General features: G+C 41.5%; 1 protein-coding gene across 6 annotated transcripts in view; it reads right to left on the bottom strand.

Moving 5' to 3' along the window:
- GPATCH2L (G-patch domain containing 2 like) overlaps window positions 1-25,777 on the bottom strand; it is a 35,044-nt gene extending 9,267 nt beyond the window's left edge. The window contains exons 1-10 of one of the 6 annotated variants that reach the window (XM_031593174.2): window positions 25,690-25,777; window positions 25,063-25,158; window positions 24,825-24,970; window positions 24,060-24,730; window positions 18,181-18,245; window positions 15,131-15,307; window positions 14,677-14,756; window positions 12,685-12,749; window positions 11,951-11,990; window positions 9,608-9,693 (exon numbers count right to left, since the gene is read on the bottom strand). In XM_031593174.2, coding sequence (XP_031449034.1) covers window positions 9,608-9,693; window positions 11,951-11,990; window positions 12,685-12,749; window positions 14,677-14,756; window positions 15,131-15,307; window positions 18,181-18,245; window positions 24,060-24,718 — 1,172 coding nt within the window. In that variant the 5' untranslated portion in view covers window positions 24,719-24,730; window positions 24,825-24,970; window positions 25,063-25,158; window positions 25,690-25,777. Of the gene's footprint in view, window positions 1-9,607; window positions 9,694-11,950; window positions 11,991-12,684; window positions 12,750-14,676; window positions 14,757-15,130; window positions 15,308-18,180; window positions 18,246-24,059; window positions 24,731-24,824; window positions 25,159-25,248; window positions 25,643-25,689 lie in introns of those variants that run through there. The other 5 variants (XM_090141409.1, XM_090141408.1, XM_090141407.1 and 2 more) reach the window with 5 other exon arrangements.
- Window positions 25,778-26,266: the final 489 nt, after the last annotated feature.

The raw sequence follows: 26,266 nt of genomic DNA, 5'->3' as shown, positions 1-26,266 counted from the left end.
TAAGTAAAGATGTGATCAAGCAGTGATATGACACACCCTATCATTATTTCTGCACAAGTTTAAAAAAGGCTGCAAAATTGCCTGGAAGAAATTACATTTGCTCACTTATTCAGAAATTATTTCACTACATACACATATTTAGAGCTGTAGAGTACATCTTGGGATGTACCTATAATCTAAATGACTACAAAAGTAAGTTCATAAACTTAGAAACTCAAAACTTTTGTGCATTTTCAAAATTAAAATTTCCTTATAGATAATACATTGAAAACAGCTGAATCTGGCTTGCAATATTATAGACTTTCTGACACCTGAACGAGAGTGGAGAGGCATAAACTATCTCAGCCATACCAGCTGTTAAGCCCAAAGCCTGCTGATGACCATTCCAGTTAAACACTTTGACAGTTAAGAAACCTGCCTTATTAGGAGCGGTTCAGACAGAGCACTCCTCCAAGTTCTACACATAGGAAGAAATCACAGGAAGAAATGAAGATTCATTCAGAAAAGACAGTCTGGAGCAGGAAAAAAAGAAAAAAAAAATCTGTCCAGAGCATCTTCTCATCTACAATCCATAATGAATACAAATGTTTAATTTAGCAGTGATGTCAGGTTCAAATCCCTTCTTTGTCTGCCAATTTTTTTTGCCAAGTTGTTTTCTCTCTGCATTGGAAAATGCAGAACAACAGTGTAAATACAAACCACTGAGGAGCATGAGGTGCTTACACTGTGTAAAGATTGAAACCATGTAAATTTCAACAAATTATTGATGATATCCTTCTGTATCTTTAAAACTTGCTATTTTTTTTTCTTTTTTCCAGAACGTTTATCCAAATGCTGAAAATTTCCACTTTTTTTTTTTTTTTTTTTTTTACAAGATAACAAGAGGAAAAGATCATTGCTTCATATTTCCACACCAAACTCTAATTTTAAAAAATGATATACTTGTAATATAATACAATTTAGGAAGCTGAATTTATGCAACCATGAAATTTGCTGCTGTCGTTACACAGAACACTGTACAGAACAGTGCAGGGAGCACACAAAAAAATCCATGTACAAGTCAAAATTGTAAACTGTCTGAATGCTGCTGGGTCTACCTACTTACCTTCAACAAGTATGCAGTCACAAAATAAGAAAGAAAAGCAACAAAATAACTACCATCCTGTATTCTCAACTAAAATTCCCAAGTTCTACATGATTTGTCATCTTAGTTTGACATTAAGGCACAGCTTATTTTTTTTTTTTTTTTTACTTGTGTTAAGTTTCACCGAGGGTCAATTTTTCAAATCCATCATCATTTCCAGGAGCTCTTATCAATATAATAAGGCAGAAGTGTCCTTGCAACATGAACTAAAGTCTTTCAAAAATACCAGCACACCTGGAGACTGCACATGCAAATCCCACCCTTCTACACATACATGACTAACTTGTAAGTTAACCCATGTAAGCTAAAAATTGCTTTTGTATATAATTGTAATGGTAGCCATACAGTATTTTAGCACGCTTTTACAAAGTATTCTCAAATGTGTAAGCACACATAAACAAGGAAAAGATAAACTAATTCAAGTGGAACTTCAGGTTTTTCATTCAGCATCAATATTACCAAATAATACTACTGACTAGATACTATGTAGTTATATACGATAATCCAAATCATTAATACATAATAATAAAAAGGTTAACTTCTAATTTTATGAGCTTACCCCAATTATTAGCCAGACCCTTTTTGAAGACTCACTACATAACATACTATAGAGGAAGCATGCACCATCGTCTCCAGGGGACTTCATGCAATTTTTCCCATTTCACAAACATTAAAGCTAGATTTAGAATAAGAGCTCCTGGTTCTCAGATCCATACTCAAACCACACCTACCCTTACCTCACAATTATAAAAAAGAATGAAGAAAAAAAAAAGGAGAGAATCTCATAATTCTTTCTTGTTCTGAAAATAAAGGCACATTATACTCCAGCTGGAGACTAGTAGCAAGGACACTGAAACCAGCAGCTCTGCCTCTAACATACAAAGGCTTGGAGGTTATAAATAGTCACCATCACACGTATTTCATTCAGGTTTATCCCTTATTGATCACCCACACTCTAGTTAGTAAATCAGGAACCTATTGATTACTCACTGGCTCTGACTGCCCTGGTGGTAAAAGTGTCAGTTTCAAGTGGTTGGTGCACTTTACAGGCACCGTAAATCTGGGTACAGGGAATCTCCAGGTGGTAGATACTTTGGGAGAGGGAGAAATGAAAGAATGCATACAGGAATGATATACCTCATTAAAACACAGGCAAGAAGGGTATCAGTGTTACAAATTCATGAATTGTACAATTTCTGGTAGATACCACACTACTGGTGTTATATTGGTAAGAGAAGAAATTGGCAAATCCCAGTTGCCTAGTTTCAACTGGGATAGATATTACCCTCTTGCTAGTAGCTGCTATAGTTCTGTGTTCTGAATTTAGGATGAGAATGATGTTATTAACACACGAATGTTTTGGTTTAGTCCTAGAAGTTTTCAGCTTCTCACGTTGCCCTCACAGTGACAGGTCAGGGGCACACAAGAAGCTGGGACGGGACACAGCCAGGACAGCTGACCCACACTGGCCAAAGGGATATGCCATACCATATGGTGTCATGCTGAACAATAAAATGGGGGGGGTTTGGCTGGAGGAATTGACTCTGCTTGGAGACTGGCTGGGCATTGGTCAGCAGGTGGTGGGCAACTGCACTAGCAATTTGTATGTTCTATCATCATCATTATTACTTTCCCTTCATTTTCTGTCCTATTAAACTGTCTTTATCTCATCCCACAAGTTCCACCTTTTTTCCAATACTCTCTCCCATCTCACTGGCAGGGGGAAGTGAAAAAATAGCTGCGTGGTGCTGAGCTGCCTGTCAGGTTAAAGCACACCACTTCATCAGCAAACTCATAGGAACAGCACTGCCAGCAAAGTAAGGTAATGGATATGCACAGCACACCGTGTCACAGCAGACAGACATTAACTATAAAGTGTGAAAAATCTGTGCCATGATGCAACCATGAATTAGTTTTTCAGAAAATGTAGATTTTAACAACTCCTCTGAACAGGTTAAAAATAACCCAGAGGTAGAACTGAACAGGGCCAAGAGGAAAGGATAACAGAAAATGCACACTGTCACAAGCCTCCTTGAGAAGAAGTCAGAAGTACCGAGATGACAGATTTGAGCCTAAACTGAGAAAACACAATGGTACTTGATCTGATCTTACTGGCTTTCTATTTCTTCTGCTAGGTTTCTGTATTTTGTTGAACACTGCACGAACAGTAACAAGAAAACTACTGGACAGTGGCTGGTGTATCATAAGAAAAAAAAATTGCAGTGCTAAATCACCATTGAATCTGCTAGTCAACCAGACACTAATATGGAAATCAACCTCAGTCTAGAGAGAACCGAAATTCTGCGCCGGGAAGAGAAAAAACAGAACACACCTGGAGAGACAAAGAAGGCTCCAAAATGCAGCTTTCCTGGTAGCTGCAATATATCTTAATATATACAATAACACCACATCTTCTTATTGACAGGAGTTAGCGAATGAGAAGTTACACATGTGTAGAAACAGATGGTTTTATATGAAAAAAATCTAGTTCTTTTCTGAACATGTCTCTCTCTCTATATATATATTTTAATCAAAAGCTAAGGAATTATCCAGGAAATATGGATTTATCTTTTGTTCTTAACTCAAGGTACATGGTGTTCCTACATGCAGCTCACACTGGAGAAAATCAGACAAACAGCTTTGCTATGCAAAATGCTGGGATTCATCGTCTTTAATGTGTCAGAAGGATTTTGAATGTTTCCTTGTTTCCAGGTTCCAGATGGTTACTATATAACTGCTTCTTTAAATGAAGTGTAACTGTGTATACTGGACTCCTACCTCACTCCTACAGATCAAAGTGACCGCATGCCTGACTGTAAGGATCATACAAGCTTGCCACTGTCATAGATACAAAACTGAGAAAGTTCTAGGGTTTAGGATTGCCAAGCAATACAATCCACAGAAAACAATACAGAGCACAAGCAGTCACCAGTTCACAACAAATCTAACTGAACAGAATTAGGTCCCTCAAACCTTCTCAGTCTGTAAAACGACGTCCTCTTAAAACTCAGAGTAAAATACACCTCAATCTCAAAACAGAAGTCTCTGAAAACATCCTGCAACAGTTTGTGGCCTTCCTGGAAACAAGGTGGTGTAGCACACACTTGGAGATGTACATCTCTTACTATAATCTCATATAGTTTCTCTGCAGACAACCTCTGGAAGAAACAAAACAAGTGGATTATATAGAGAAAATTAGGTAGCCATTAATCTACTGTCACACAAACAAGGGGTGCTATTATCCTCACGTTAAAATAAACATTCAGCAGAGACAGCATCTAACAAGGGTACTACTGCTAAAAAAATGCCACACAATCCAAGTGCTGCTGCTGAGATGCTATATTCCCAGCAAACATAGGCCAAATCAAACATTCTTCCTCTGAATCCGGAAGCATTACCTGAAGTTTACGGAGGCACAGCAGAATTGCCAGGTCACAGCATGAATCAATGGTTGAGCATCAGGTGAGAAGGTATGGCTAACCCAGGGAGCTTAGGTGCAAGCAATGCACCTGAGAGACCAGAAGGGGTTGGAGCCTGGATCCACCCCTCTTCACCCTCATTTAAGGGATAGCAGCCAAAGGAGCAGCATCTCTCCAGATAGAGGTTGCACTCCTCTTGAGCCACTGCTGGTCACCAGAAGAAGTGAGCTAATTTTCCTTCTTTATCTTCTATTGCTCTATAGTACATGTATCTCAGTAGAAGGTACTGTCATTGCTTTCTTTTGCCACCCACGTGGCTTCACAAAATTAAGAGTAGGAGCAGAATTTCTCCTCCTCTTTGAAACTACAGGCTCAGACAGGCAGCAAAGTCTCATTTGCACTTAACTTTTGTAAATCAATACAAGTCTTGTGCATAAGAGAGTCTCCTCTGCTCTGCAGAACCTCATGGGACAGCTTCTAGAACAGATTTCCAGATTCCAAAGTCACTACAAGTTAGTTCACTTCTTCAATCATCTGAATCTAATAGGCCTTCATGCAGCAATGCTCTGTTCCCCAAGTATGCATTCTAATCATGTAGCAGTTGCATTCCTAAAGTTTGCATACAGTGAACAGAAAGGAACACATTTTTTCAATCATTACTCAAGTAAGCATTCTAAGTAGAGATTATGTGATCCCATGTATTGTATTCTCTCTTCTCATACAGACCTATACAATACACGTGTGCCAGTAAGAGAGGTACTTAATATTTGCCTGACCTGAGTACACAAATCTGGTAAAAGCAATGTATTTCATAGCAGCAGAAAGCAGTAATAACTAAACAAGATTCTGAAGCCAAGGGGAACTTATTTTTCACTCTGGAGAATTAGGATTCACCAAAATGGAAGCATTAGGCCTTAGACAACTAATGCTAGATTAATAGCTTCTGTTTGTTGCATGCCTGTCAGAAGAATTCACTTACATCCCCAACTGGAATATTAGCTAGGCTTTAGTAGCAAGGGAAGACATGAAAGTGTTCTGGATAAATGAAGAAAAAAAAAGAAAGGGAAGAATGATACCTAAAGCAGCTGATGCATAAACATACATACAGACATCTCAGGAAGATGAAAACGTGTGGATAGGTTGCATGGAATAAATTGGATACTGTCCTGGTCAAGTGGGACAGCATGAAATTGTGAAAACTCATTCAATTCTTCAGCTACCTCAGGAAAGGCCTGACATTGCAGGCAATCTCTATACTTCCATATGCTTGGATAAGAGGCAGAAATGCCAGGATTTCTGTACAGATACAACAGAATGAGATTTGCATAGACACAATTTCTAGAGCTGGAATTGCAGACGTTCTTCAAATCTCCAACTGCATCATCTACTCGCCATCTCACCGGGCACTGACATCCACTTTTCTTACAACATCTGGTCAGAACATTAAATTTTCACCCATAACCCTATTTTCAAGACTAAGCAAACAATAAATGGGACAATCTTTCCCTCTTATTCTACCTGTGTTACAACTCAAATTGAAGGGAACGTTGGTTCTAGACTCTTCTAAAACTCACCCTGCCTCAACAGAATTACACCCCACAAAACAATAACCTATCACATTTTTCCACTGACGATCACTGAATCTCATCATCAGATCCACTGAATAGCCAAAGTCTAATAAAATATTCTGCTTAAGCCTGTACAAAATTGTATCAGAAACAGTATTGCCAGCAGGAGCAGAGAAGTGATCATCCCTCTGTACTCAGCCCTGGTGAGGCCACACCTTGTGTACTGTGTTCAGTTTTGGGTCCCTCACTACAAGAAAGACATTGAGGTACTGGAGATGTCCAGAGAAGGGCAATGAAGCTGGTGAGGGGTCTGGAACACAGGCCTTATGAGCTGGGATTGTTTAGTCTGGAGAAGGGGAGGCTCAAAGGTAACCTTATCACTCTCTACAACTACCTGAAAGGAGGTTGTGGTGAGGTGGCAGTCGGCCTCTTCTCCCACGTAACTAGTGACAGGACCAGAGGGAATGGACTCAAGTTGTGATAGGGGAGATTCAGGTTGGACTTTAGGAAATACTACTTCTTTGAGATAGTGGTCAGGTGCTGGACTGGGCTGCCCAGGGATGTGGTGCAGTCACCAAGCTTGGAGGGGTTCAATAAATGTTTAGATATTGTAGTGAGGGACATGGTTTAGTGGGAAATATTGGCGATTGGTGGACAGTTGGACTGGATGATCTCAGAGGTCTTTTTCAACCTTGGTAATTCTGTGATTCTATGAAAATCCTCTTCAAGTGGAATTCAAGACAACAATTCTTTTCATACCACTCTTTCTCCAAGAGAGGTAAATGGGTAGAAAGGAACGAAGGGAAGGATCACTTGAGCTGTCCATGCAAGTCTCGTCTTGCTTGCTTTTAACAGCCAGCATCGTCAAGTAGAAACCTTAACAGACAAGACATGATTAGCAAACGCTTTGTGCTCTTAAAGGAGAGTAATTATAGGCATGTGAAAAAAGGAAGAGATCCCTGAGGTACTCTTACTTGCATGCCTCCCGAGAGGCAGCAGGGCCATTAAAAATTCCATGATGAAGAGGAAAAACAGCCTGGGAACAGCCAGGAGGCAATACAGCAAATTAATACACCAGTTGTCCCTTGGGAGGACTGCAAGAAAGCAGGAAACTCTCCTTGCTTCACAAAATAAAATTATACCACTAATGATAACAGTCACCACACACACAAAACTGCTTCTAATGATGGGTGTGAAATTCCCAGTGCTATGCACACACTTTGAATGAATCTCTTCTCATCTCTGATATAAAGCAAGAAAGGTAATCTTGGAAGTGTAGAATTCACACAGCCATTCAAACAAGACTTCCCAAAGAACATTCCACATAGAACCTCCTCGACAATGAAAAGCCTTTCTTGAACACCTCTATCTGTGCTCAGGACTTTGGCTAACAGCTCTGCCTAAATGAAGCACTGCATGACTAATCATGTGCTGCACTTTGAGATGAAGTGCACCAAAATCTACCACAGAAGCAAAGAAAACACTTCCATGGCATAGAACAGACTCCAGCTGGTAGTTACACTTCCACTGGTTAGTGGGCATGGTAGAGTGGCTGGCAATTGGACCAGGTGATCTTCAAGGTTTTTTCCAACCAGAACAATTCCGTGATTTATGATAGAAGGAACTCAACAGAAAGGTAATTTTCCACTGCACAGAGGGCATGAGATTAAACAAACCGGATATCCGTAACATCAAAACAGGTTCTTCTCTAACACATTTCACATTGCTCTCAGGTCATTAGCTTTTCCCACCCTATTCTGACACATTTCTGAGTAGAGTTTCTTCAGGACCAGATGCAAGCTGATAGAGCTTGCTAAAGAACAAGCCATAGGAACTGACTCCATCCATGAAAAGAGAGGAAAAAGTAATTAGGAAATACCTGAAGAACAGCTCCTGTTAAGAGAATGTTCCTGTGAAGGAATCAATTTTCCTCTGTGCCCCTGGCAGCATCTCTATGTAAACATCTTGCACTGGAAAGTTCACTCATACATGAGACCATATAGCATTTTTTAATTCTTACCACAGTTTTGCACTCCCTCCTCCCCAAATTCTTTCACACATTATTAATATTTCACACTATAATAAGAAGCTTTTTCAAACAACAGACACTTAAAAATACACTCACCGCTGGAATGGAACAAATTATTTTCCTATCAACATTCAGTAACAAATAATTAGGATTATGAGTGCCAGAACATCAGCCGTTTATTCTCTATAGGAAGGAGCCAAGCTTATACCCATAGGATAGCTAGACTACACACACAGTAAATACAAGCAAATATGATCACACCAGCTTCAGAAACTTCTTGTCACAATCAATAGCTTTGGAAAAGGCCTTCAATGATCATTATAAAGGTAGACAGTTTGCCCTGTTCAAATCTGAGTGGGAGGTGTCGAGATCCCCTTTCTGAAGAACAGGAAACAGTTGGTGTCCCCTGTAACTTCTGTATAGCACCAAGTGAAACACTCAACAAGAAAGGTTATCTTCACTGCAAAAGAAGAGACCAACCAATCATCTTGCTTCACAGGCACAAAACATCCCCAGACTGGTGCAAAAGCACCAATTTGCTTATGTACAACCTTCCAAATTATTTTTGTTCTCATTTATATGAATGTTTAAGAGCTGATTTCTCTCCTCCCCAAACCTTTTCAGCTTTAGCATGCTGCCTACAGCAGCATGAGGTCATGGTGCGGTATCACAAAATTCCCTGCAGAAGCCAGAGGGAGGAGAGGCTTTGCTGGGTAGGTGCCAGGCTTTTGCTCAGACACACACAACCTCAGTACATTTTTCATGCTCTATTTGCTAATTAACAAGGGGAAAAAAAAAAAACCATGAAGCTGAAAGTCCAGACGGTTCTTTCAGATTTGGTCCTTTGTACAAGCACATAAGCAGAACTGTGTCCCAAGCAGGACCTTGCTTCCTTGTACACTGAAAGAGCTCAAGGGCACCTTACCTTTAGATAGTCACCTGCAGCATAAGAACAGAAGTCACTGCCAAGGACAACTCTTGGATTTAATTTAGGATTATTCAGCAGAAGGTGCTTGAACAGCAAGTTAACCCCAACCACACAAACTCAAATATACCTCAACATTTGGGCAAATGCTACAGGAACACAGAAAAATACCAAGCCATTAGAAGTCACCTAATCTTGTTCTGATTTTAATACTGGACAACAATACATACCAAAGCAACAGAGTTGCAGCAACAAAATGAACAAGGAAGAACAGATTACATTTGTTTCTAAAAACACAGTATGTTCTGCCTAGACGCTTTCAATACACTCTAAGTGCCTACAGTACTGAGTCTGCCAGATAATCTGCACTGGTATGTTCTACACTAAGTTTGGACACAGGTCCCTTAGGGAAAAGTGCATTAACTTCCATGCCTGTGACAACTGTTCAGACAGGATAGTACTAATGAAGATATACATGGAAGGGAACCAAGACAACCCAACAGAGCAGAGAAAGGGAGTTACCTGGCAGTGCAGTGTGCTGGTGAGCATCTTCGGTGGGAAGCATCAGCAAGCACATCCAGAGAGTACAGAGGAGATAATGGATTGAACTGGAAAGTCAAGAGATTTTATTTAAGCAAAGCATTAAAAGAAACAGTCTCCAGATACAGCTGCTCAGACCTATACCCTACAGCTGTTCATACAGTATAAGAACCTCCCTGAAACACCAAGGGATGAGGCTAGATGAGAACTGACTCTCAGTTCAGACAACAGGCCTTGCACAGGGTGCAAATCTCATAACCATCTTCTCCCAACAGACAGCCCTACAAGCACACTTCTTTTTCAACTCACATTACTGGAAATGCTGGTTGACTGAGAGCATGCTCAAAGAGCTCTACTGCTGCACATGAGTAAAAAAATTTATTTCCCTCTAGTGAAGCCCCTTGTCCACATTCATATCGTAGAATGACAACTTAATGCTATGACTAAGGAAAGCACAGAACTTCCCAACAGTTCCCCCATATTCACACATGTCACTGAAACAGATCTCTAAAAGGCTCAGGTCCACCAGGGTCTGCTCACAATGAGCTCAAAATTCATTCCACAGCAAGTGAGTTCCTCCTCTCAGTTACAAGCTTTACTTGCAAATTGCTTAAAACAATTTTCTGAAATCGTATGTGGTCAGCTAATCTTACATCCTTTGTATGGCATACACTGACAAATCCTGAAGGCATCAAGCCTGTGAAAGACAGCTTATTGTAGAAGATATAGCTCTACATTTTTTTAAGGGATGGGAAAGACAGGGAACAATCTACTCAATCAGTGTAGAGAGCAAACCTAGCTCAAAATGCAAATAGATGGCATAGGCTAGTAGTTGCCCTAGGGTGTCCACATTACACTTCCATTCAGCATCTCTTTATTTATAATTCACACCACAAGCAGGAAATTCATTTCCATCTGTTTTGCAAAGTGCTTGATCGATTTCCCGAATGTTTGTTCTTATATTACTAGGATTACTGATGCATTTTTAAATAGGGAAAATCCACAGCTGTAGCAACTCTTGTCATAAATGTTATATGGAAGCCTAGAATTCAGTATTAGGCCTTTGTCTTCAAACTTTCTGACAGAAAAGAGGCACTATGCACTACAAAGCTTCTGTTTTCAGTGAGCTCCTTCTTAAATTGGGCTATTAGTTTACTATCAGTGAAATAATGCTGCAGCTGCACCATAGGGGAGAATCATCAGTACCTCTCTGTAGCTGAAGCAAGTTCAGTTATGAAAAATAAAACTAATTTATATTGGTCATTTATAAGCTGAGTTATCGCTCTTATCTTTAACAATATAGAAGTGGTATGTGAAATGCTGTCATTAACAAGAAATGCACAGTTGCACAAAGGCCATCAAATTACCTCTTTGCACAAAGACTTAAAAATAATTTCTTGCTATATATGTATCTGTAGTCACCTGTAGTGACAAACAATGTTCAGTCCTAGTGTTCATTAACCAAAAGTCAACTAGCAATAGAACAGAAGGCTAGGAACACAACTACAGCACAACTCTGTAAGTGGAAGATCTTTTTTGCTAGCCACTATCAGGAAACTGAGGTCTTACATCATCAATAATACAGCCTTTTACCACTGAAGGTATATAAAATTTACAAAGAAAGAATACAAGAGAAGTGCTTACACCCAGATTCAGTCAGTTAAAGAGTGACTATTCATTTCTTTCTATTTCCTGTTACATCTGCTATTTAATTACAGCCAGATAACAACTTGCGTTTTTAATTTTTTCCCCTTTTCTGTTGATGAGACTATCAGGAAGGAGCCTGAGCCAAATAAGGCAAAACAAAGCATGTGAAAAGAGAAAAATGTTCCAATTATCATGGAATTCTGTGAGGCCAAAGTTTCTCTTGACAGGAGTCATTCTCCCTCCCACTAATTATTGGAGAGGAAGGCAAACACTAACCTGAAACACCAAGACAAACAAAAGGAGCCCCTGAGCTATTCAAACAACATAATGCCAGAGACATGGGTTGCAAATCAAATCCAGAAGACAACAGTTACCAAAAGGAGAAGGGACAGAGCTACTGGAACAGGCTGCCCAGAGATGTGGTTGATGCCCCATCCCTGGAGATTTTCAAGGCGAGGCTGGACCAGGCCCTGGGTAACCAAATCTAATTGTCCCTCTTCACTGCAGGGTAGTAAGACTTGATGACCTTTAAAGATCATTTTCAGCTCTAAAGACTCTGATTCCACATTACCTCATGTGCAAAGGGCATGGTGTGAGGGAAATTAAAAGCCAGCATTTTGTTCTTTCTAGAGAGAAGGAAACCAAGAAAATAAAAAAGGTAGAGCATAGACAGCTTACCTGGTTGCGATCTCTCTTCCCCATTGATGGTAACCAAAAACTGGAAGGAGGCAGAGTTGGGAGGGCAGGTGGGAGCCATGCCATGGAAGGAATGAACATTGAGGGGAAAAAAAGAGGATTGAGGATGAGGAAAAAAAAGAGCAAAGAAAGAACAAATATGGAAGAAAAAAAAGAGAGAGATTAAACATCACTAGGACTCATATTAAAAACAACAAATGCTAAATCCAAGTAAGAAAACTGGGGACTGACAGCTGGTGAAGGCTGGACCCGCTGCATTACAGGTAGAGAGGAGCTACCTCTACCTAATTATAGCCCAACAAGAACAGCATTATAGGAATGCCAAGGATAGGCACCATATCTGTTTCTATTGCTGACTCTAATTTTAAAACACAGTTTGGGGAAGGAGACATCACACCCAAGAAAGAGAAAGCAAATTCACTACTGCCTTATTCACTACAGCATCGTTTCTACAGTGAGAAAAAACTGACTGCAACCAAAAGGGCATTTGAGCAGTTTCTGCATACTGGGGCAGCCTAGTAACAAAAGGAGAGTCAGTGATTACAAAAAAAGAAAATGGAGAATCTGTCAGTAGAGGACTGTCTCCCACTCAGCAGTTGTCTGTATTCTTTATTTACCACAAAACTCTTCACTCCCTTCAGTCACAGAAGGGAAGAAGATCCCGAACTTCTTCCTCCCCTCCCAAAACCTTACACAACAGCTGTTATGGGCCTTACTCTTTCTGGCGCGGATCACTAACATGACCTAGCCTCTCAGTGCCCACAGTGCTGATGGAGGTCTCCTGAAACACAAAGACAGGTAAAAGGTTGCAGATTCATGTAGTGAACAGTCATAGTTTACTGCTGCTAATAAAAACAAGTACTGCTGTACCAGCTCAGTCTCAGCTAAACATCCTCTCCCTTTAGAACCTCAACTGACAGCAAAAGACCATTTGATTTTATTATTTTTGTGTTGTTATTATTGTTTTTTAATTGTTTTAGTGACTACAATTGCTTGCACAGGGGTGCACCAAGGACTGGACTGGCATACAGCACAAGGACACGGTTAAGAATGGGAGAAATGAAACCAGTTTACACTAGAATCAGCTGGGCTACATGCAGGCTGACAGACAGAATACTACAATACCTTACTAAAAAGAACATTCCTCACAAAACTGAATCCAGCCTTTCCAGCCAAAGGGGAAAGGGATCCATCAAGTACAGGTGAAAGAAAGAGGAAACATGAAGTTCTCCCTCTCTGAAAATAGCAATTTAGCACGAGGACATCTAACAGCTAACGAAAAGGTGTATCCCAGGAGAAAAGACTTAGTCTACAAGCACATTTTTTTTTCTCTGAGAGATGCTGCCTTGTGTTACGCGCTTGATTCTGGCATACACACAGCCTGATACAGCAACTGTTCACATCTGCATAGCAACTGCATCCAGAAAAGAAATGTGCTTTGCAGAATGTCTGAAAATAAGGATAAAAGAATGCACAGGTAAGATTCTCCAGAGCTTCTGCCAGGTTACATAGGCAAAACACATTTGAAGTTTAGGGGGAGTAGTAACAGCAGGGGTGAAAGATGGGCTATTTGTTACAGCAGGAAAATTATTAACTTAAAGTCCGTAATGTTTAAATTTACGGTTTATTACTGTGTAAATTACAAGCCGTACTTTTGGTAATTAGCAGTTCGCTGGCGGGGAGCTCTGAACGAAACTCATTATTTATGATTACAATTTAGAGAGAGATGGGGAAGGGGGAGCAGTGACCTCCGCTGCAAATGACAAAGATCCCTTTAAGGTGATGAAGATGAATTAAACAAGTAAATATTATCTTTCTCATTTGGATCATTAGAGGTGCTGCCAACAGACCCAGGTGGCCTGAGGAATCTACCCAAAGCCGGTCTCTTGCCAGCTGATGATTCATATTTTAAGCCCCTGTTATAACTAAGCAAGGTGAGTGGAAGGAAGAAGAGGCAAACAAGGATCTTTCAAGTGTGACAACAATTTCTGAGGAAGAAATCACACTCACCTAGAAAGCAGACCCATGTGATGGTCCTTAGAGATAAAAAAAAAACTCTCTAAAGCCAGTCAACTAAAGAATATAAGCCAATGTATTCAAGAGCACATCTCAGTAAAACCTAACACAGCCAACAACCTCCACCCTCATTAACATCTTTTATAGAAGAGACAACCGTACTCCACACTTCAAGATTCAGACCAGATGCCTGCCTCTTTTAGACAGGTTTTTGCCAAGTATCATTTATTCCTTTAAGAACAGGATGAGCATTTTGTTTGCTGTTTGCCCTACAGATAAAAGACCTCGTCAGTGGCTTTCGGTATATACATGCATATACCTACAATTTTACCTTCTTTCACTTCAGAGTCAGCTTTCCGCTCTTGTAGATGTTACTGGTATGAAAAAGAGTCTCGTGCCTCATCATTTTCCCCTACATTCTGTCTAACTCTTCTTCTATCATTCATTGCCAGACCTCTTTTTGTATCAATTTTAGCACTAACCAACTCTCTTTGACCCACCACATCTGTCTTAAAATCTACACTCAATCAGCTTCCAGCAATCAACGAATTTCACCAAATGAAAAATACTATAAAACTAAAATGTACAGTGCCCCCTTTCTGCAGGAAAGGGCCCATGTGCTAACTTAGAATAGTACTCCAGTTCTAATCAGCACTGGAAATATAGAGGTACTGTGTTGCAAAGGGGAATACCTTGCCAACAAGCCTCCTTCGACCTTTCCGAAGACAGCGGGCAGCAGCTCCTGGAAGGCGGTTCAGGCGAGCGTGAAATCCTGAAGAAAAAAAAAAAAAAAAAAATCAAACATGAAAATTGAGGATTCTTTCCCAGCAAAACAGACAGGAAAAATAGTTGGTTTAGTGGTCAAATCAGTATTTCTGCCTCTGTTTCTCAATCTGCAAGAAGTAGATATGCCTTTTTATTCACAAATCAAAATCTTTATTTAACAGAAACCAAACCATAAACAGAACTAAGGGACTCTGAAGGATAAGTTATTTGGTATCTTCTCCACTAGTGCAGCTGTTTTTAAATGGATCATTACAAAAAACAGATCATCAATACCATTTTACTTTGCAGCACCTGTGAGTGAAATTTACTCTTACCATCACATCAGAAGACCAAAAACACCTTATTTCTTACAGAACTCACCTCTTTGAGCTGGTCGTGAGGGCAAGAGAAATGTGGAATCTGAGAGCTTGTCCAGGCCTGAGTCAATCCGTTCCACTTCAGAACGGTGGTCAGCTCCCCACTTGGGAAGAAGGTTGGGGACAGTGAATCCTGGGACACATTCTCCCTCATAAAACCAATCACTCTGCTCATCATCTCCTAAATAAATAGACTGAAATTATCCACAAGAAAAAACAGCGTGCCCTGTGACTGTCTCACAGATTACTACAGGTAGGCATTTTTGGAAATGGAACAACAGCTGAAGTCCCATTAGGAATTCATTCCTGAGAAGCTTGTATTTGTATTCTGTTTCAATCATTTGCAGTAACTATGGGATATCACTAAATGCTTTAAATTATCCAACTCAGTCTACACAATTTCCCTATAGAACAAAGCCTTCTTTATAGACCTGCCTAGGGCAGCTTTAGCACTCTGTTGTGGATGCATCTCATCAACCTTAGTTCATTGCTGTGTGATGTCTAACACACATCTCTTTCTCTGAAGTAATTACTGTGACAGAAATAGAGGCCAATCATTTGGCACACTTTGTAGGCAACCACAGGAAAGATTTCACAACAGGACAGCAGGCTCGCTGTTTTGAATAAGCAAAAGGAACATAGTCACTGATGAAACAGATCTCCTAGCACAGTAGCTAACAGGAATAAACAACTATGTCAGAACCACAGTCTTCCCTGCAAAAGTAGAACAGCAACAACAGAAGCCATTACCAAGGTCTCCACAAAGCATGGCCACTGTAATTAATACAGCTGTAGTCTTAATAGTGAACTGCCTTAAACACCATTCATGGCAAACCTGCCTGGCCAAAAAGCCCCTGGGAGTAGCAGCACATGAGCAACATAAAAAAAAAAAAATAGAAATATAACAAAGAAGTTCTTCAGGATCCCAACTAAGAAACAGTACTGTTTAATTGCAAAGTACTTCATCTTGCCTTAAAATACTACTAACACACCTGACTTAGGGAAAACATTTGCCTACCATTAAGACTTAGGTATTCCTAGTTACTCTCCTTTCTCTCTTAACCAAATCACATTATCCATGACTGAACTCTGTTTTATCTACAAAAAGAAAAAACCTTCATCCTAGTAAAACTCTTGCAATCTTACATGTAACAGAAAAAGCAACACGCATAACTAACTCCGATCATTAACAGCTAGAACAGCCAGAACATCTCATATCTCATCCCAAAGCTCTGAAATGTCCTTTAATTTCTGTGATAAGCATGTTTCATCAACTGACGTATGATAATTATATTTATACACATAAAATAAACATACATACACACACACCTCCACCTACCTTTAAGCAAAAACCAAGTAAAGTTGTCTAGTTCTTTTTAAGTGACCATAATACATATGAAAATATCCCCAAAGTTCTGGCTCTATGAGCATAGCGCAGTATCATACTTCAAATCACTACTTCCACGAGACAAACATTAACAATGAAGATCATATGCTGATACCTCTTCAAATTTCACAATGAGAGATTCATTTAGCAAAAACTTGCAATAAAATTATAAACTAGAATCATTTTCCACTCACTGAAACGTAATGGAAGCTGGAAAACATCTTGGCCAGAAAGCTATTACAGCATAAACAGTTTGAACAGGCAGAGGTGATCATAAACTTCTTACAGGTATGCATATGTGCAAACATGCACAGAGTCTACACCAACACTGCCTCGAGTGATGAGCTAAAATTTCAACATTTCAGTCAACACACAATGCCACTGTCTGATACATAAGTGCTCACTAACTTCAGCTCTCCCAGCAGAGTTACATGCAAAAACAGGGAATAAGAGATTTTTTTTTCCTGTAGAATGCTGAAAATCGTTATTTCTCAGCAAAGGGCAAAGCTGATCTCTGAAATTCTTACCCTAGGCAAAGTGTTAGAGCCACCTCAGGTCACAACAGATCAGCCCTACAGTCTAATATAATCAGAAAAAGTGTACACATATTTGCTAGTATCATGTTGCCTCTCACCCAGACACTTGGGTCAGTAACAAGTGGAAGCAGTATTTCTTACTGAGTTTAGCACTCACATATTCCCAGGAAAGATCTCATCCAAATTATAGCTTTTGACATATGACAGAATACACATCAGCACAAGCTGCACAGACTTACAAGACTCCAGGGTCATACCCCACCTGCTCCAAATACAACAGTCCTGACTGCTCCCATGCCTACTGCAAGTGCTTTCATACTTCTACCTTTTCTCCCATAAACTGAACACTTCTCACTGATAAATAAAATCAGCACTTGTTCCACACCCAAAAGCCCTAAGAAACCATTTCTACAACAGACCTTGAAGATACTAGGCTCAACTAATACACACAACAGCAATACTCTTCTTAGCACAGTTCTTTAGATGACTTGATAGTACTGATTATTTTGGAGCTATTTCTTCCTTCCCACTGGGAAAAAACTAACAGATAGAACTCTAGTGGTAAGTAGACAACAATTAAAACATCTATAGAAAGAGATCGTGAATTTTACTCTTTCACTATGGAGAGCTATAAAATTTCTCTTGTCTTTCTAGGCCTTGCCATAACAGTAGTTTGTTGGGGTTGGGCTTTTTCGGTGTACTAAATGTTATAGTTGATATGAACATGAGAAAGAACACTTCTTTACAGTAAGGGTGATGGAGCACTGGAACAGGCTGTCCAGAGAGGTTGTGGAGTCTCCTTCTCCGGAGATATTCAAGGCCCACATGGATGCTTCTCCATGCAAACTACTATAGGGGACCTGCTTTAGCAGGGGGTTGGTCTAAACGATTTCCAGAGGTCCTTTCAACACCTATGATTCTGTGATATACAGGAGTGTACTGCTACCAAAGCCATACCTTTATGGCCCTCAGATCATTTTGATAACTTCTCATACCTCACAGCCACTGGACTTTTCCCCACATTCTCTTCCCTGTCTGGCTTCAAATTCAGATCTTTCTTCAGACCTGTTTTTTAAAAAAAGGCAAGGGAAATTCCCTGTAACATGAGGAAAATTTCAGGACAGTTGTTACCTTGACGGCCCTCATCATTGGTAAATAGTCCGGTATCACTGCTGCTGCATACACTGCTGGTTTCACTGGAACAAAAACAAACAAATAAAAAAAACATTGTTACAACCCCAGCAAATACAAAATAAACATTTTACTAGTTTATCTGAGCTCACAATACTTCACATCACAGAAATTGGCTATCACTACATTTCATATACATGGTTCGGTCTAGCACAGGTCATGATGGCTTCCTGTTAAATCCTAGCAATGCTGTACCACCTGACAAAAAGCAGAATCTTGTATCTAGTCTATTTCTAAGGTATCAAAAAGTAATTAATACACTGGCATTTGCCTTGGGTACCAGAGCTCATAACCTAACTATGACATTGTCTGGAATGCTCACTAGGAAATTAAGTGCAGTTAACTGCCATTGGGTCACTTAACAGATACTGAAAAGCCTCTGAAGTTTTGTACTTCAGGTTTCTTTTTCTCAAATGTGTTACCCAGCTGCATAAGCCTCTCTTCAATCTACAGCAACTTTTACTTCTTTTGCAGGGAAGAGCAGCAGGTACATTTGTAACTGTCCAGCTAAAAAGCATAGCATGACTTGCTGCAGCTGAATGCCACTCAGCACTGTGCATTTTGCATTTGCTGAAGCAGTTACAAGGGACTTAATTCTTGAACCAAGGAATTAAACTAGAAATTAATGTGTTGACTGTAAAATTGGATGAATATTTGTAGCAGAAATACACATGCAAGTCAGCCCCAAGCATCTGACAGCTCTACTGCTGATACTAAATCAGTCTTCAGGCACTTCATAGAAAGGCTTAGGTTGGAGGGGACCTCAAAGCCCACCCAGTCCCAACCCTGTGCCATGGGCAGGGCTGCCCCCACTAGATCAGGCTGCTCGGGGTCCCATCAATCTGGCCTTGAATATCCCCAGGGATGAGAGGCATCCACAGCTTCTTTGAGCAGCCTATTCCAGCGCTTCATCATCCTTTAAATAATCTCCTCCTACATCAAACCTAAATCTCCCTTTTTTTTTTTTTTTTTTTTTTTAAGCCATTCCCCCTTGTCCTATTACTACTAGACTGTGAAAAAGTTTGTCTCTCTAGCCAGAACTAGAATCAAGCTCTGATTGGGGAGCATTGTTACAAAGTTCTCTGGCCTCCTACAGGGAAACTGAGTCATACTGACACCAGTATTAACAGAAAGCCCCTCGATTCACAAAACAAAAGGATGAGTGATCATAAGAAGCATCACCACAAATAAATGCAGGAACATAATTAAACCTTTTCAGTTTCGTTATGTTATTTTATTTTTGATTATGTTGCTTTATTATTTAAACGTTATTAAAAATTTTGGAGCACATTATTGCTTTTGGAAAATACACTCTTGAGTACAGCCAAATCAATTCATCATGCTGGATATCTATAAACTCTGCATCTTCATCGTTATACAAAGGTCATATAAATTTTTAAGGATGAATGGTCTGTATATCATTCCCACACTTCAGTATGTAAGTTAATATCAAATTCCAACTCAGTCCATTACAGAGTTTGGCTATCCATTTGCCCTCCCACATATGCAACAAAGCAATTAGGCCAAGGACCGATAACCACGAGTCATTTGTTTCATTCCTAGCTCTCCTACCAACTTATTGTATGACCCTGGGCAAATCTTAGTGTGTCTGCTTTCTCCTTTGAAAGCCTGAATCAAGAGACCTTACGAGTAAGGATTGAGTAACTGCTTCATATGGGTTTTAGCATCACCAGAGAAAAGGTGCCAGAGAAAGAAAGAAGTGTTATGTAAGATTCCACATCAGATTAACTGCACTTTAAGCATTCTGTCATACTGACAGTTCCTTTGCTCCTTACAGACACACATTATTGCCAATGCCTTACTTGAATCAACTTTCATGGATCCCACTTCACCCTCTTTACCATTTCACACTTCAGGGCTGAACACAAACTAGACTCCTCCACAGGCCTTTCTACAGGTCCAGTAAGCACTGATTAATGACCTCCACTTGCAAAGGAGGCTACTTACCTTAACCGTGAAATAATGAATCCTATTGATCCGACAACCTACTGCTATAGAGTGTTATTGATCACCCAATCTTTGGTTAAAATGGTCCTCATTTAGCAATTTCACTGTTGCAAACACCTGGAGCAAAGCATGCTTATAATTAAATAGTTTGGGGGAGTTAAAATGAGAGGTGATGGACAGAGATCTCAGGTTTACCCCATTTATTCTTTCTCCTGAGCTATTGTTTGTGTCAGGAGGGATATTGATTTTCTATAAAAATAAGAAAACAAGAGGCACCGAGGGGCTGCAGAAGGTCAGGCTGGGCTGGAAGAGGAGGGGAAGCTGAACACTCTGTCTCTGTCATTTGCCTTCCAAGAGAGGAATTTTTTCTTTACTGAGAGACTGGGTTCCAATTCATCAGCTTAGCCAGGCTCTCGACTGCCACTGCAGGCTGTTAGGAAGATAGCTCTCTTCCAAAGAGTAAAGGCAACTGCATTACACACTTGGGAAGCAATGGCTACAATCCCAGGCCAAAACACATCAGCAGCAAACCAGCAAAGTCACACAGAGCCAGTGGGGGAGGGCAATGACCAGTTCAAAAAAGTGAAGTTATGTCACTTGAGAGTAGATCAGACAAACCACAGAGCTCTCACTACTAAGCACATCATTCAAAGTGATCTGTCAAACAACTCTTGACCATGATTTGCTCTGGCTTGAAGCTAAATCCAGATCATTTTGAAAGCACTCAGCTTAGACTAACAAGAGGGAGCTTCAGCACCCAATATATAATTTCCCTATGCTTTGTTATGGCTGCAGGAAATCTCAGAGCATTAGAGGAGAAAGAAAGGCACGGTACCTTAGCAGTTAATTGTCACCCTTGTACAAGATGACTATTTAAACAAAGAGCACTTTCTTTTTGTTACCACAGTTGTCAGTGCCAGGCTTTAAGTCATGTCATTATCCAACTTAGAAACATCATCTTCCTGCACACCTTTCCTCCTCACAGTGTACACTGGAATTTGGCAATTTCAAATATTTCATTTCATGTATACAAGCAAACTCCTCATTAAATATACATTTCCAAAGCTTTCTCAGTGAATCAGTTTATTTCCTGAATACAGGAGGCTTTTGATCTGATTTAGAACAAGGAGCTCTCTTAAAAGCAGAGAAAACACTGAGTATTTAAGGAGATCTACTCCTACATAACACAAAAATGAAACGGCCTCAAGTAGCACCAGGGGATATTCAGGGCGGCCATCAGAGGAATTTCTTTACGGAAATTTAGCTAGACATTGGAAATGGGCTGTCCAAAGAGGTGATTAAGTTGCCATCCCTGGAGGTATTAAAGAGACGTGGAATTATAGTGTTAGGTGGATGGTTAGAGATGATGATCTCAAAGGTCTGTTCTAACCAGAACGATTGTGATTCTATGAACAGAAATGGAACCAATACAGTATCAAGTTGCTCCATAGATCACTAGATCACAGTGGACTGGTTCAGGTACTGCAAGCTTTATTAGTCGCTTTTCCACCTTGCGATGCCAACATACCATTCTTTCTCATAGGTGTCCAATTTTCTTCTCCCTTCCTCATGCTATGCTTGTTATACAGCTGTATGAAGTACCTCTCATGGTAGCAGAAAAAGCAGCAAAGCAGCAACAGCAGAGCAAGAGTGAGGTAAGCAAAGCCAGTTTCACTTTGCTAGCAGCGAACTGCTATATTTAGAGCAGCAGAGACCGAGTGTGATCCTTCACTGCTGCAAGGGATAGTCCGCAGCAAAGAGGGTTGTGTGTGTTTCTCTCTCCAACTTTGACCCTCTTGAGTGAATCACAGCACAGATCACACTTGTGGTGTTGGAGAAGTCAAATATTCTGACCTCTGGATCTCTGAAGAGAATCTCAAAGACTTGGCAGCAGAAGGCAAACAGCATACAAACACTTGCATAATAATTTGTTTGAGAGCAAGGTACAACTGAGACAGAACAAAGTGATATCCTCAGCATGGTCCTCAAGTAACAGTCTGACAAAGCTGTTTATTTGCTCTTCCAAATTCTGACACAAATAAAGCCTAGATAAAAGCCTGGTGGTTTAAGTTCAAGTTTGACATGATGGAACAGACTCTGATTGATAGAAAATCCCTCAAGGAGCACTGTCCATCACTGCCACATCAAGTAAGGGCATCTCTCAGTCCATCACTAGCGACATGCAACATTCAGGGGCTACTCAGCTACATTTCCTTTTCTGGACTGCCAGCACACAGCACTGAAAAGATAAAAATGTTTTTAGCAACTAATACCAAAAAAGGCATTCACTAGCATCTTGAAAAGGCACATCTTCCCTCATTTCTTAACCTATAAAGAACCAATTTTCAATGAAAAAAAAAAAAATCACTTTTTTTTTTCTTTTTCTATCCTCTTAACAGTTAGCTACAATGCTGGTTCAATGAAAGTGCACTAGGATCAGGACAGAGAGGATGTACTACAGCCTATGCTTTTCACAGCCTCTCAGAAAGTACCTTGCAGGAGTTTGCACTTCAGCTGTTTTCCACAAAGCCCTCAATAACTGTATGCCACCTGTGCACTGACAAATTGCAGTAACTAGACAGCCAGAACACTTAAATGAACCCAAACACATGAACAATTACACCAGAGCAAACAATTATACTTCTCAAATTCACTGTCTATGATACTGTCTATTGTAGTGAATACTTGTGAAAAGAATACGAGACTGTAACAAATGTGGATTGACCATTTCCTCAGTACATTCAAACAGCTTCCAACAGTCAGCAGTTTCAGGACTTTCTGAGACAAATTTTCCACTTGGGTGTAATGCTTATCAGCCCCTAGAAAATCTACCCTCCACATCCCCCTTTCGGATACATACAAATTTTTGATCTCCAAAATGTCCCACAGCAGTTTTATGAAAACAAAAAAAAAAAGAAAAAGTTTTGTATTGAACATCTCCTGCTTCTTAAACAATGATAGTCCCTATTTCCTTTCTCTATGCCATTTGTTACAACTCTTCCATTTGACTCGCAGCAGTTGTTTCTCTTCTAATCTGAAAAAATCTTTTCGTAAAGGAGTTATATAACACTGAACCTTCTATGGAGAGAATAAAAATCAAACTCAAAGGGAAAACTTCTCAAGAGTGATGCACAAATTCAGGCCATGACATTTACGCTTCTCGTTTTCAACTCTTGTACAAAACTGCATCACTAGTTCATCAGTTCTTCAAAACTGGACACAAATATAAGCCAGACTCCACTGTTCATAGACTTACTCTGCAAATATTCCATTTTACCCAACTTCTTTATCTTCTCACTACTTTCTTGCCACAGCTAGCCTGTCAGAACCTTATTATAAATCTATAGCAGAAATGTAGAACTGCAATGAAGATGTTTTGACAGAGGTTCATACAGTACCTGCACAGAGTTCTAGCATTCATTATCTGCTCAGTTCTCTGTTACTGCTTATGGTAAATTCTGAAAACAAGAAACTGCAAACAGATCATATCAATTAGACAACATAAGTACCAACAGTGGATTTATCTGCCAAACCTCAGGCCACAAGCATGCCACTTCGTAGCAGAAGGACCACAGAATTTTCAAAGAGCTGCTTGTGTAATACCAGCCAGAAACATAACACTTGCTAGCTTTTCAAAGAAAGTGTTTGAGTCATCACCATGGCACTGACAGGAAAAGACTGTTGGGAAAAAAAAATCTAAACTTTTAAAGTAGCTGAGGGATTTTCCCTCCTTTTAAAAAGAGAATAGCACTGAATAAGTTTGGAAAGAACTTCTAAAAGCAAGGATTTACAAGTAGCTGCAAGCAAGGAAGCCATCTAGCTCTAGCACGGGAAAGAAACAAAGACCTCACCATTCAGACATATTTTCATCTGAGCCCTGCTTCTGTTCATCAGCTTCACACTCCATCCGCTCCTTCCTTCCCCCCTTGCTGAGGAAGGGCCTGTTCTCTCCCGATTCACAAAGGCCACGACTGGATGATGTCCACGGGGCATTTTCCTTCCAGCGCGAAAGACGCTGTTTCTTCGCTGACTTGAACCTGCAGCCCCTCTCATAGTTCCACTCTGACACCCTGAGCTTTTGCTGGAGACTGGCAGCCACTTCTGATGTCACGCGTTTGACTTTCCGGCGGCGCCTAAGAGGCCGGCAGGGTGCATTCTCTGTAAAGGAGTCTGACTCATGCCACGAGTGTTGCTTGCTCCTCAGGGTGGCACTGAGAGCTGGATGTCGCTTGACCGCTGTCATGTCATCAGAGTCACTGAAATTGGCTGTCAGCACCTCACGGCAATCCTTCACAGCTTCATCCAAGCTGGACTCGGAGGCCTCACTGTAGCAGCAGGCGTGCTCTGCCTGATGTGTGAAGTCTGAGCGTCGTTTGCGGCCCCGCCTCTTGCGAAGCTGGCGTCGCTGCTGCCGCGGGCTTAGGGCCATCTCTTCCCATAGCTCATCCAGCTTGTTTTGCTCTGAAGTCTGTTCTAAGGCTGAGGCCAAGTCATGCACAAGTTCATCCATTGGCAATGCCTACTAAAAATGACAGCGAACAATTAGCACCAGACATAAATGCTGTCACAAACACATTGCTAGACTACAGCATACTATAGCAGAGTTACACACTTACTTTGAGTTGCCTGGGAGAAACAGTGCAATATAACCGCTGTTTCTTGGGCTAACATTCACTCCTTCCTTTTGCAGGGGTTAAATCCCACTTCTAACCACGGGGGCGGAGATGTCACCAATGCAGCAGTTGGGTCAAGTGCTCTGTATCTGAAAAGGCCTTACATCTGTATCTTTTGCTTGGAAGGAACATGTTCCATTATACATCTTAAGGGTAAGACAGCCCACAGCTAGTTTGCTACCTGGTACGTCTGTGTCAATTACTGTAAGCCACAAAGAAGGGTTAGCAGCTGCAGCAAGCAGATTGAAGTCTTCCAAAAAGTAGACAGGCGATAAAGCTGTGCGCAAAACAGAAAGCAAAAAGGCAGTCTGCAAATCAGCTACAACGCAGCAGCAAAATAAAACGAACGGGACCCCACACTCCTTACAACAGCATACGTGACACCAGGACCCAGCTGCTAGGGGCAAAACCCCCAGCCTTTCCACCTCCAGACTGCCAGCGAGCCCATCCTAAGGACTTGGCCAAACTCCGACGCTGCCCGTGACCGCCCCACCTCCGGCACTTCAGGCTCTCGTACTCGGCCACCTCGCCCAGAACACCCACAGCCCCGTTCCGGAGCAGCCTTGGCTGCCGCAGGCCTCCTCCTCGGCCCAGGCGCCCGGAAGGCCACACCGTAACGCCTCCCTCTCCCGCTCCCCGCTCCGAGGAGAAGCCGGCGCTCTGCTACACGCCGCCGGGCAATCCCCGGCCCGGCACAGCCCGCCGCGCACCCGAGGCCGCACCGGGAGGGGCGTTCCGAGCCCGGCAGCCAAGCGCCGACGCCCCACGCCGACCCCACCGCCGGGCCGCGGCCCCCGACCCCACTCACCGGGCAGCGCCCGCTCCGCCAGCCCCTCGCAGCGGCGCTTCCGGCCTTCCCGGGCCACTTCCTCCCCGCCCTCCCCGCCGAGGGGCGGGCCTGGCTCGGGGGCTGGCCCGGCGTGGGGCGCTGCGCCGCCCGGCAGCGGGGCGGGTTGAGGGGCGGCGTGCGGGTGTGTGCTGGGTGCTGCGGGCCGTTATAAGCCGTTACGGACCGTTACTTAGCGAGGAGAGGTGCTCGGATAGGCGTCGCTGCGCGGGATAGCCGCGTTAGTTCATCTTTCACGGGTCCTTCCCTTCAGCCTTTGCATAGAATCATAGAGTCGTTGGAGTTGGAAGCGACCCTTAAAGCTATCTAGTCCAACTCCCGGAAACGTGCAGGGACGCCTGCAGCTCGGTCGCGGCGCTGAGAGCCCCATCCAGCCTGACGCTGTCTGTGTCCAGGGAAGGACATACGCTGCATCCCTGGGCAACCTGTTCCAGGCCTTCACTACCTTTATTGTAAAAAACTTCCTTATACCCAATTAAATCTCCCCTGTTCTGATTTGAAATCATTTTCCCTTTATCACAGACCCTGGTAAACAGTC

The sequence above is a fragment of the Phasianus colchicus genome, chromosome 5 (genome assembly GCF_987193195.1).
Source record: "Phasianus colchicus chromosome 5, bPhaCol1.hap1.1, whole genome shotgun sequence".
Taxonomy (NCBI): Eukaryota; Metazoa; Chordata; class Aves; order Galliformes; family Phasianidae; genus Phasianus; species Phasianus colchicus.
Note: the sequence above shows the minus strand (reverse complement) of the source record. Positions and strands in the feature narration are given on the sequence as shown.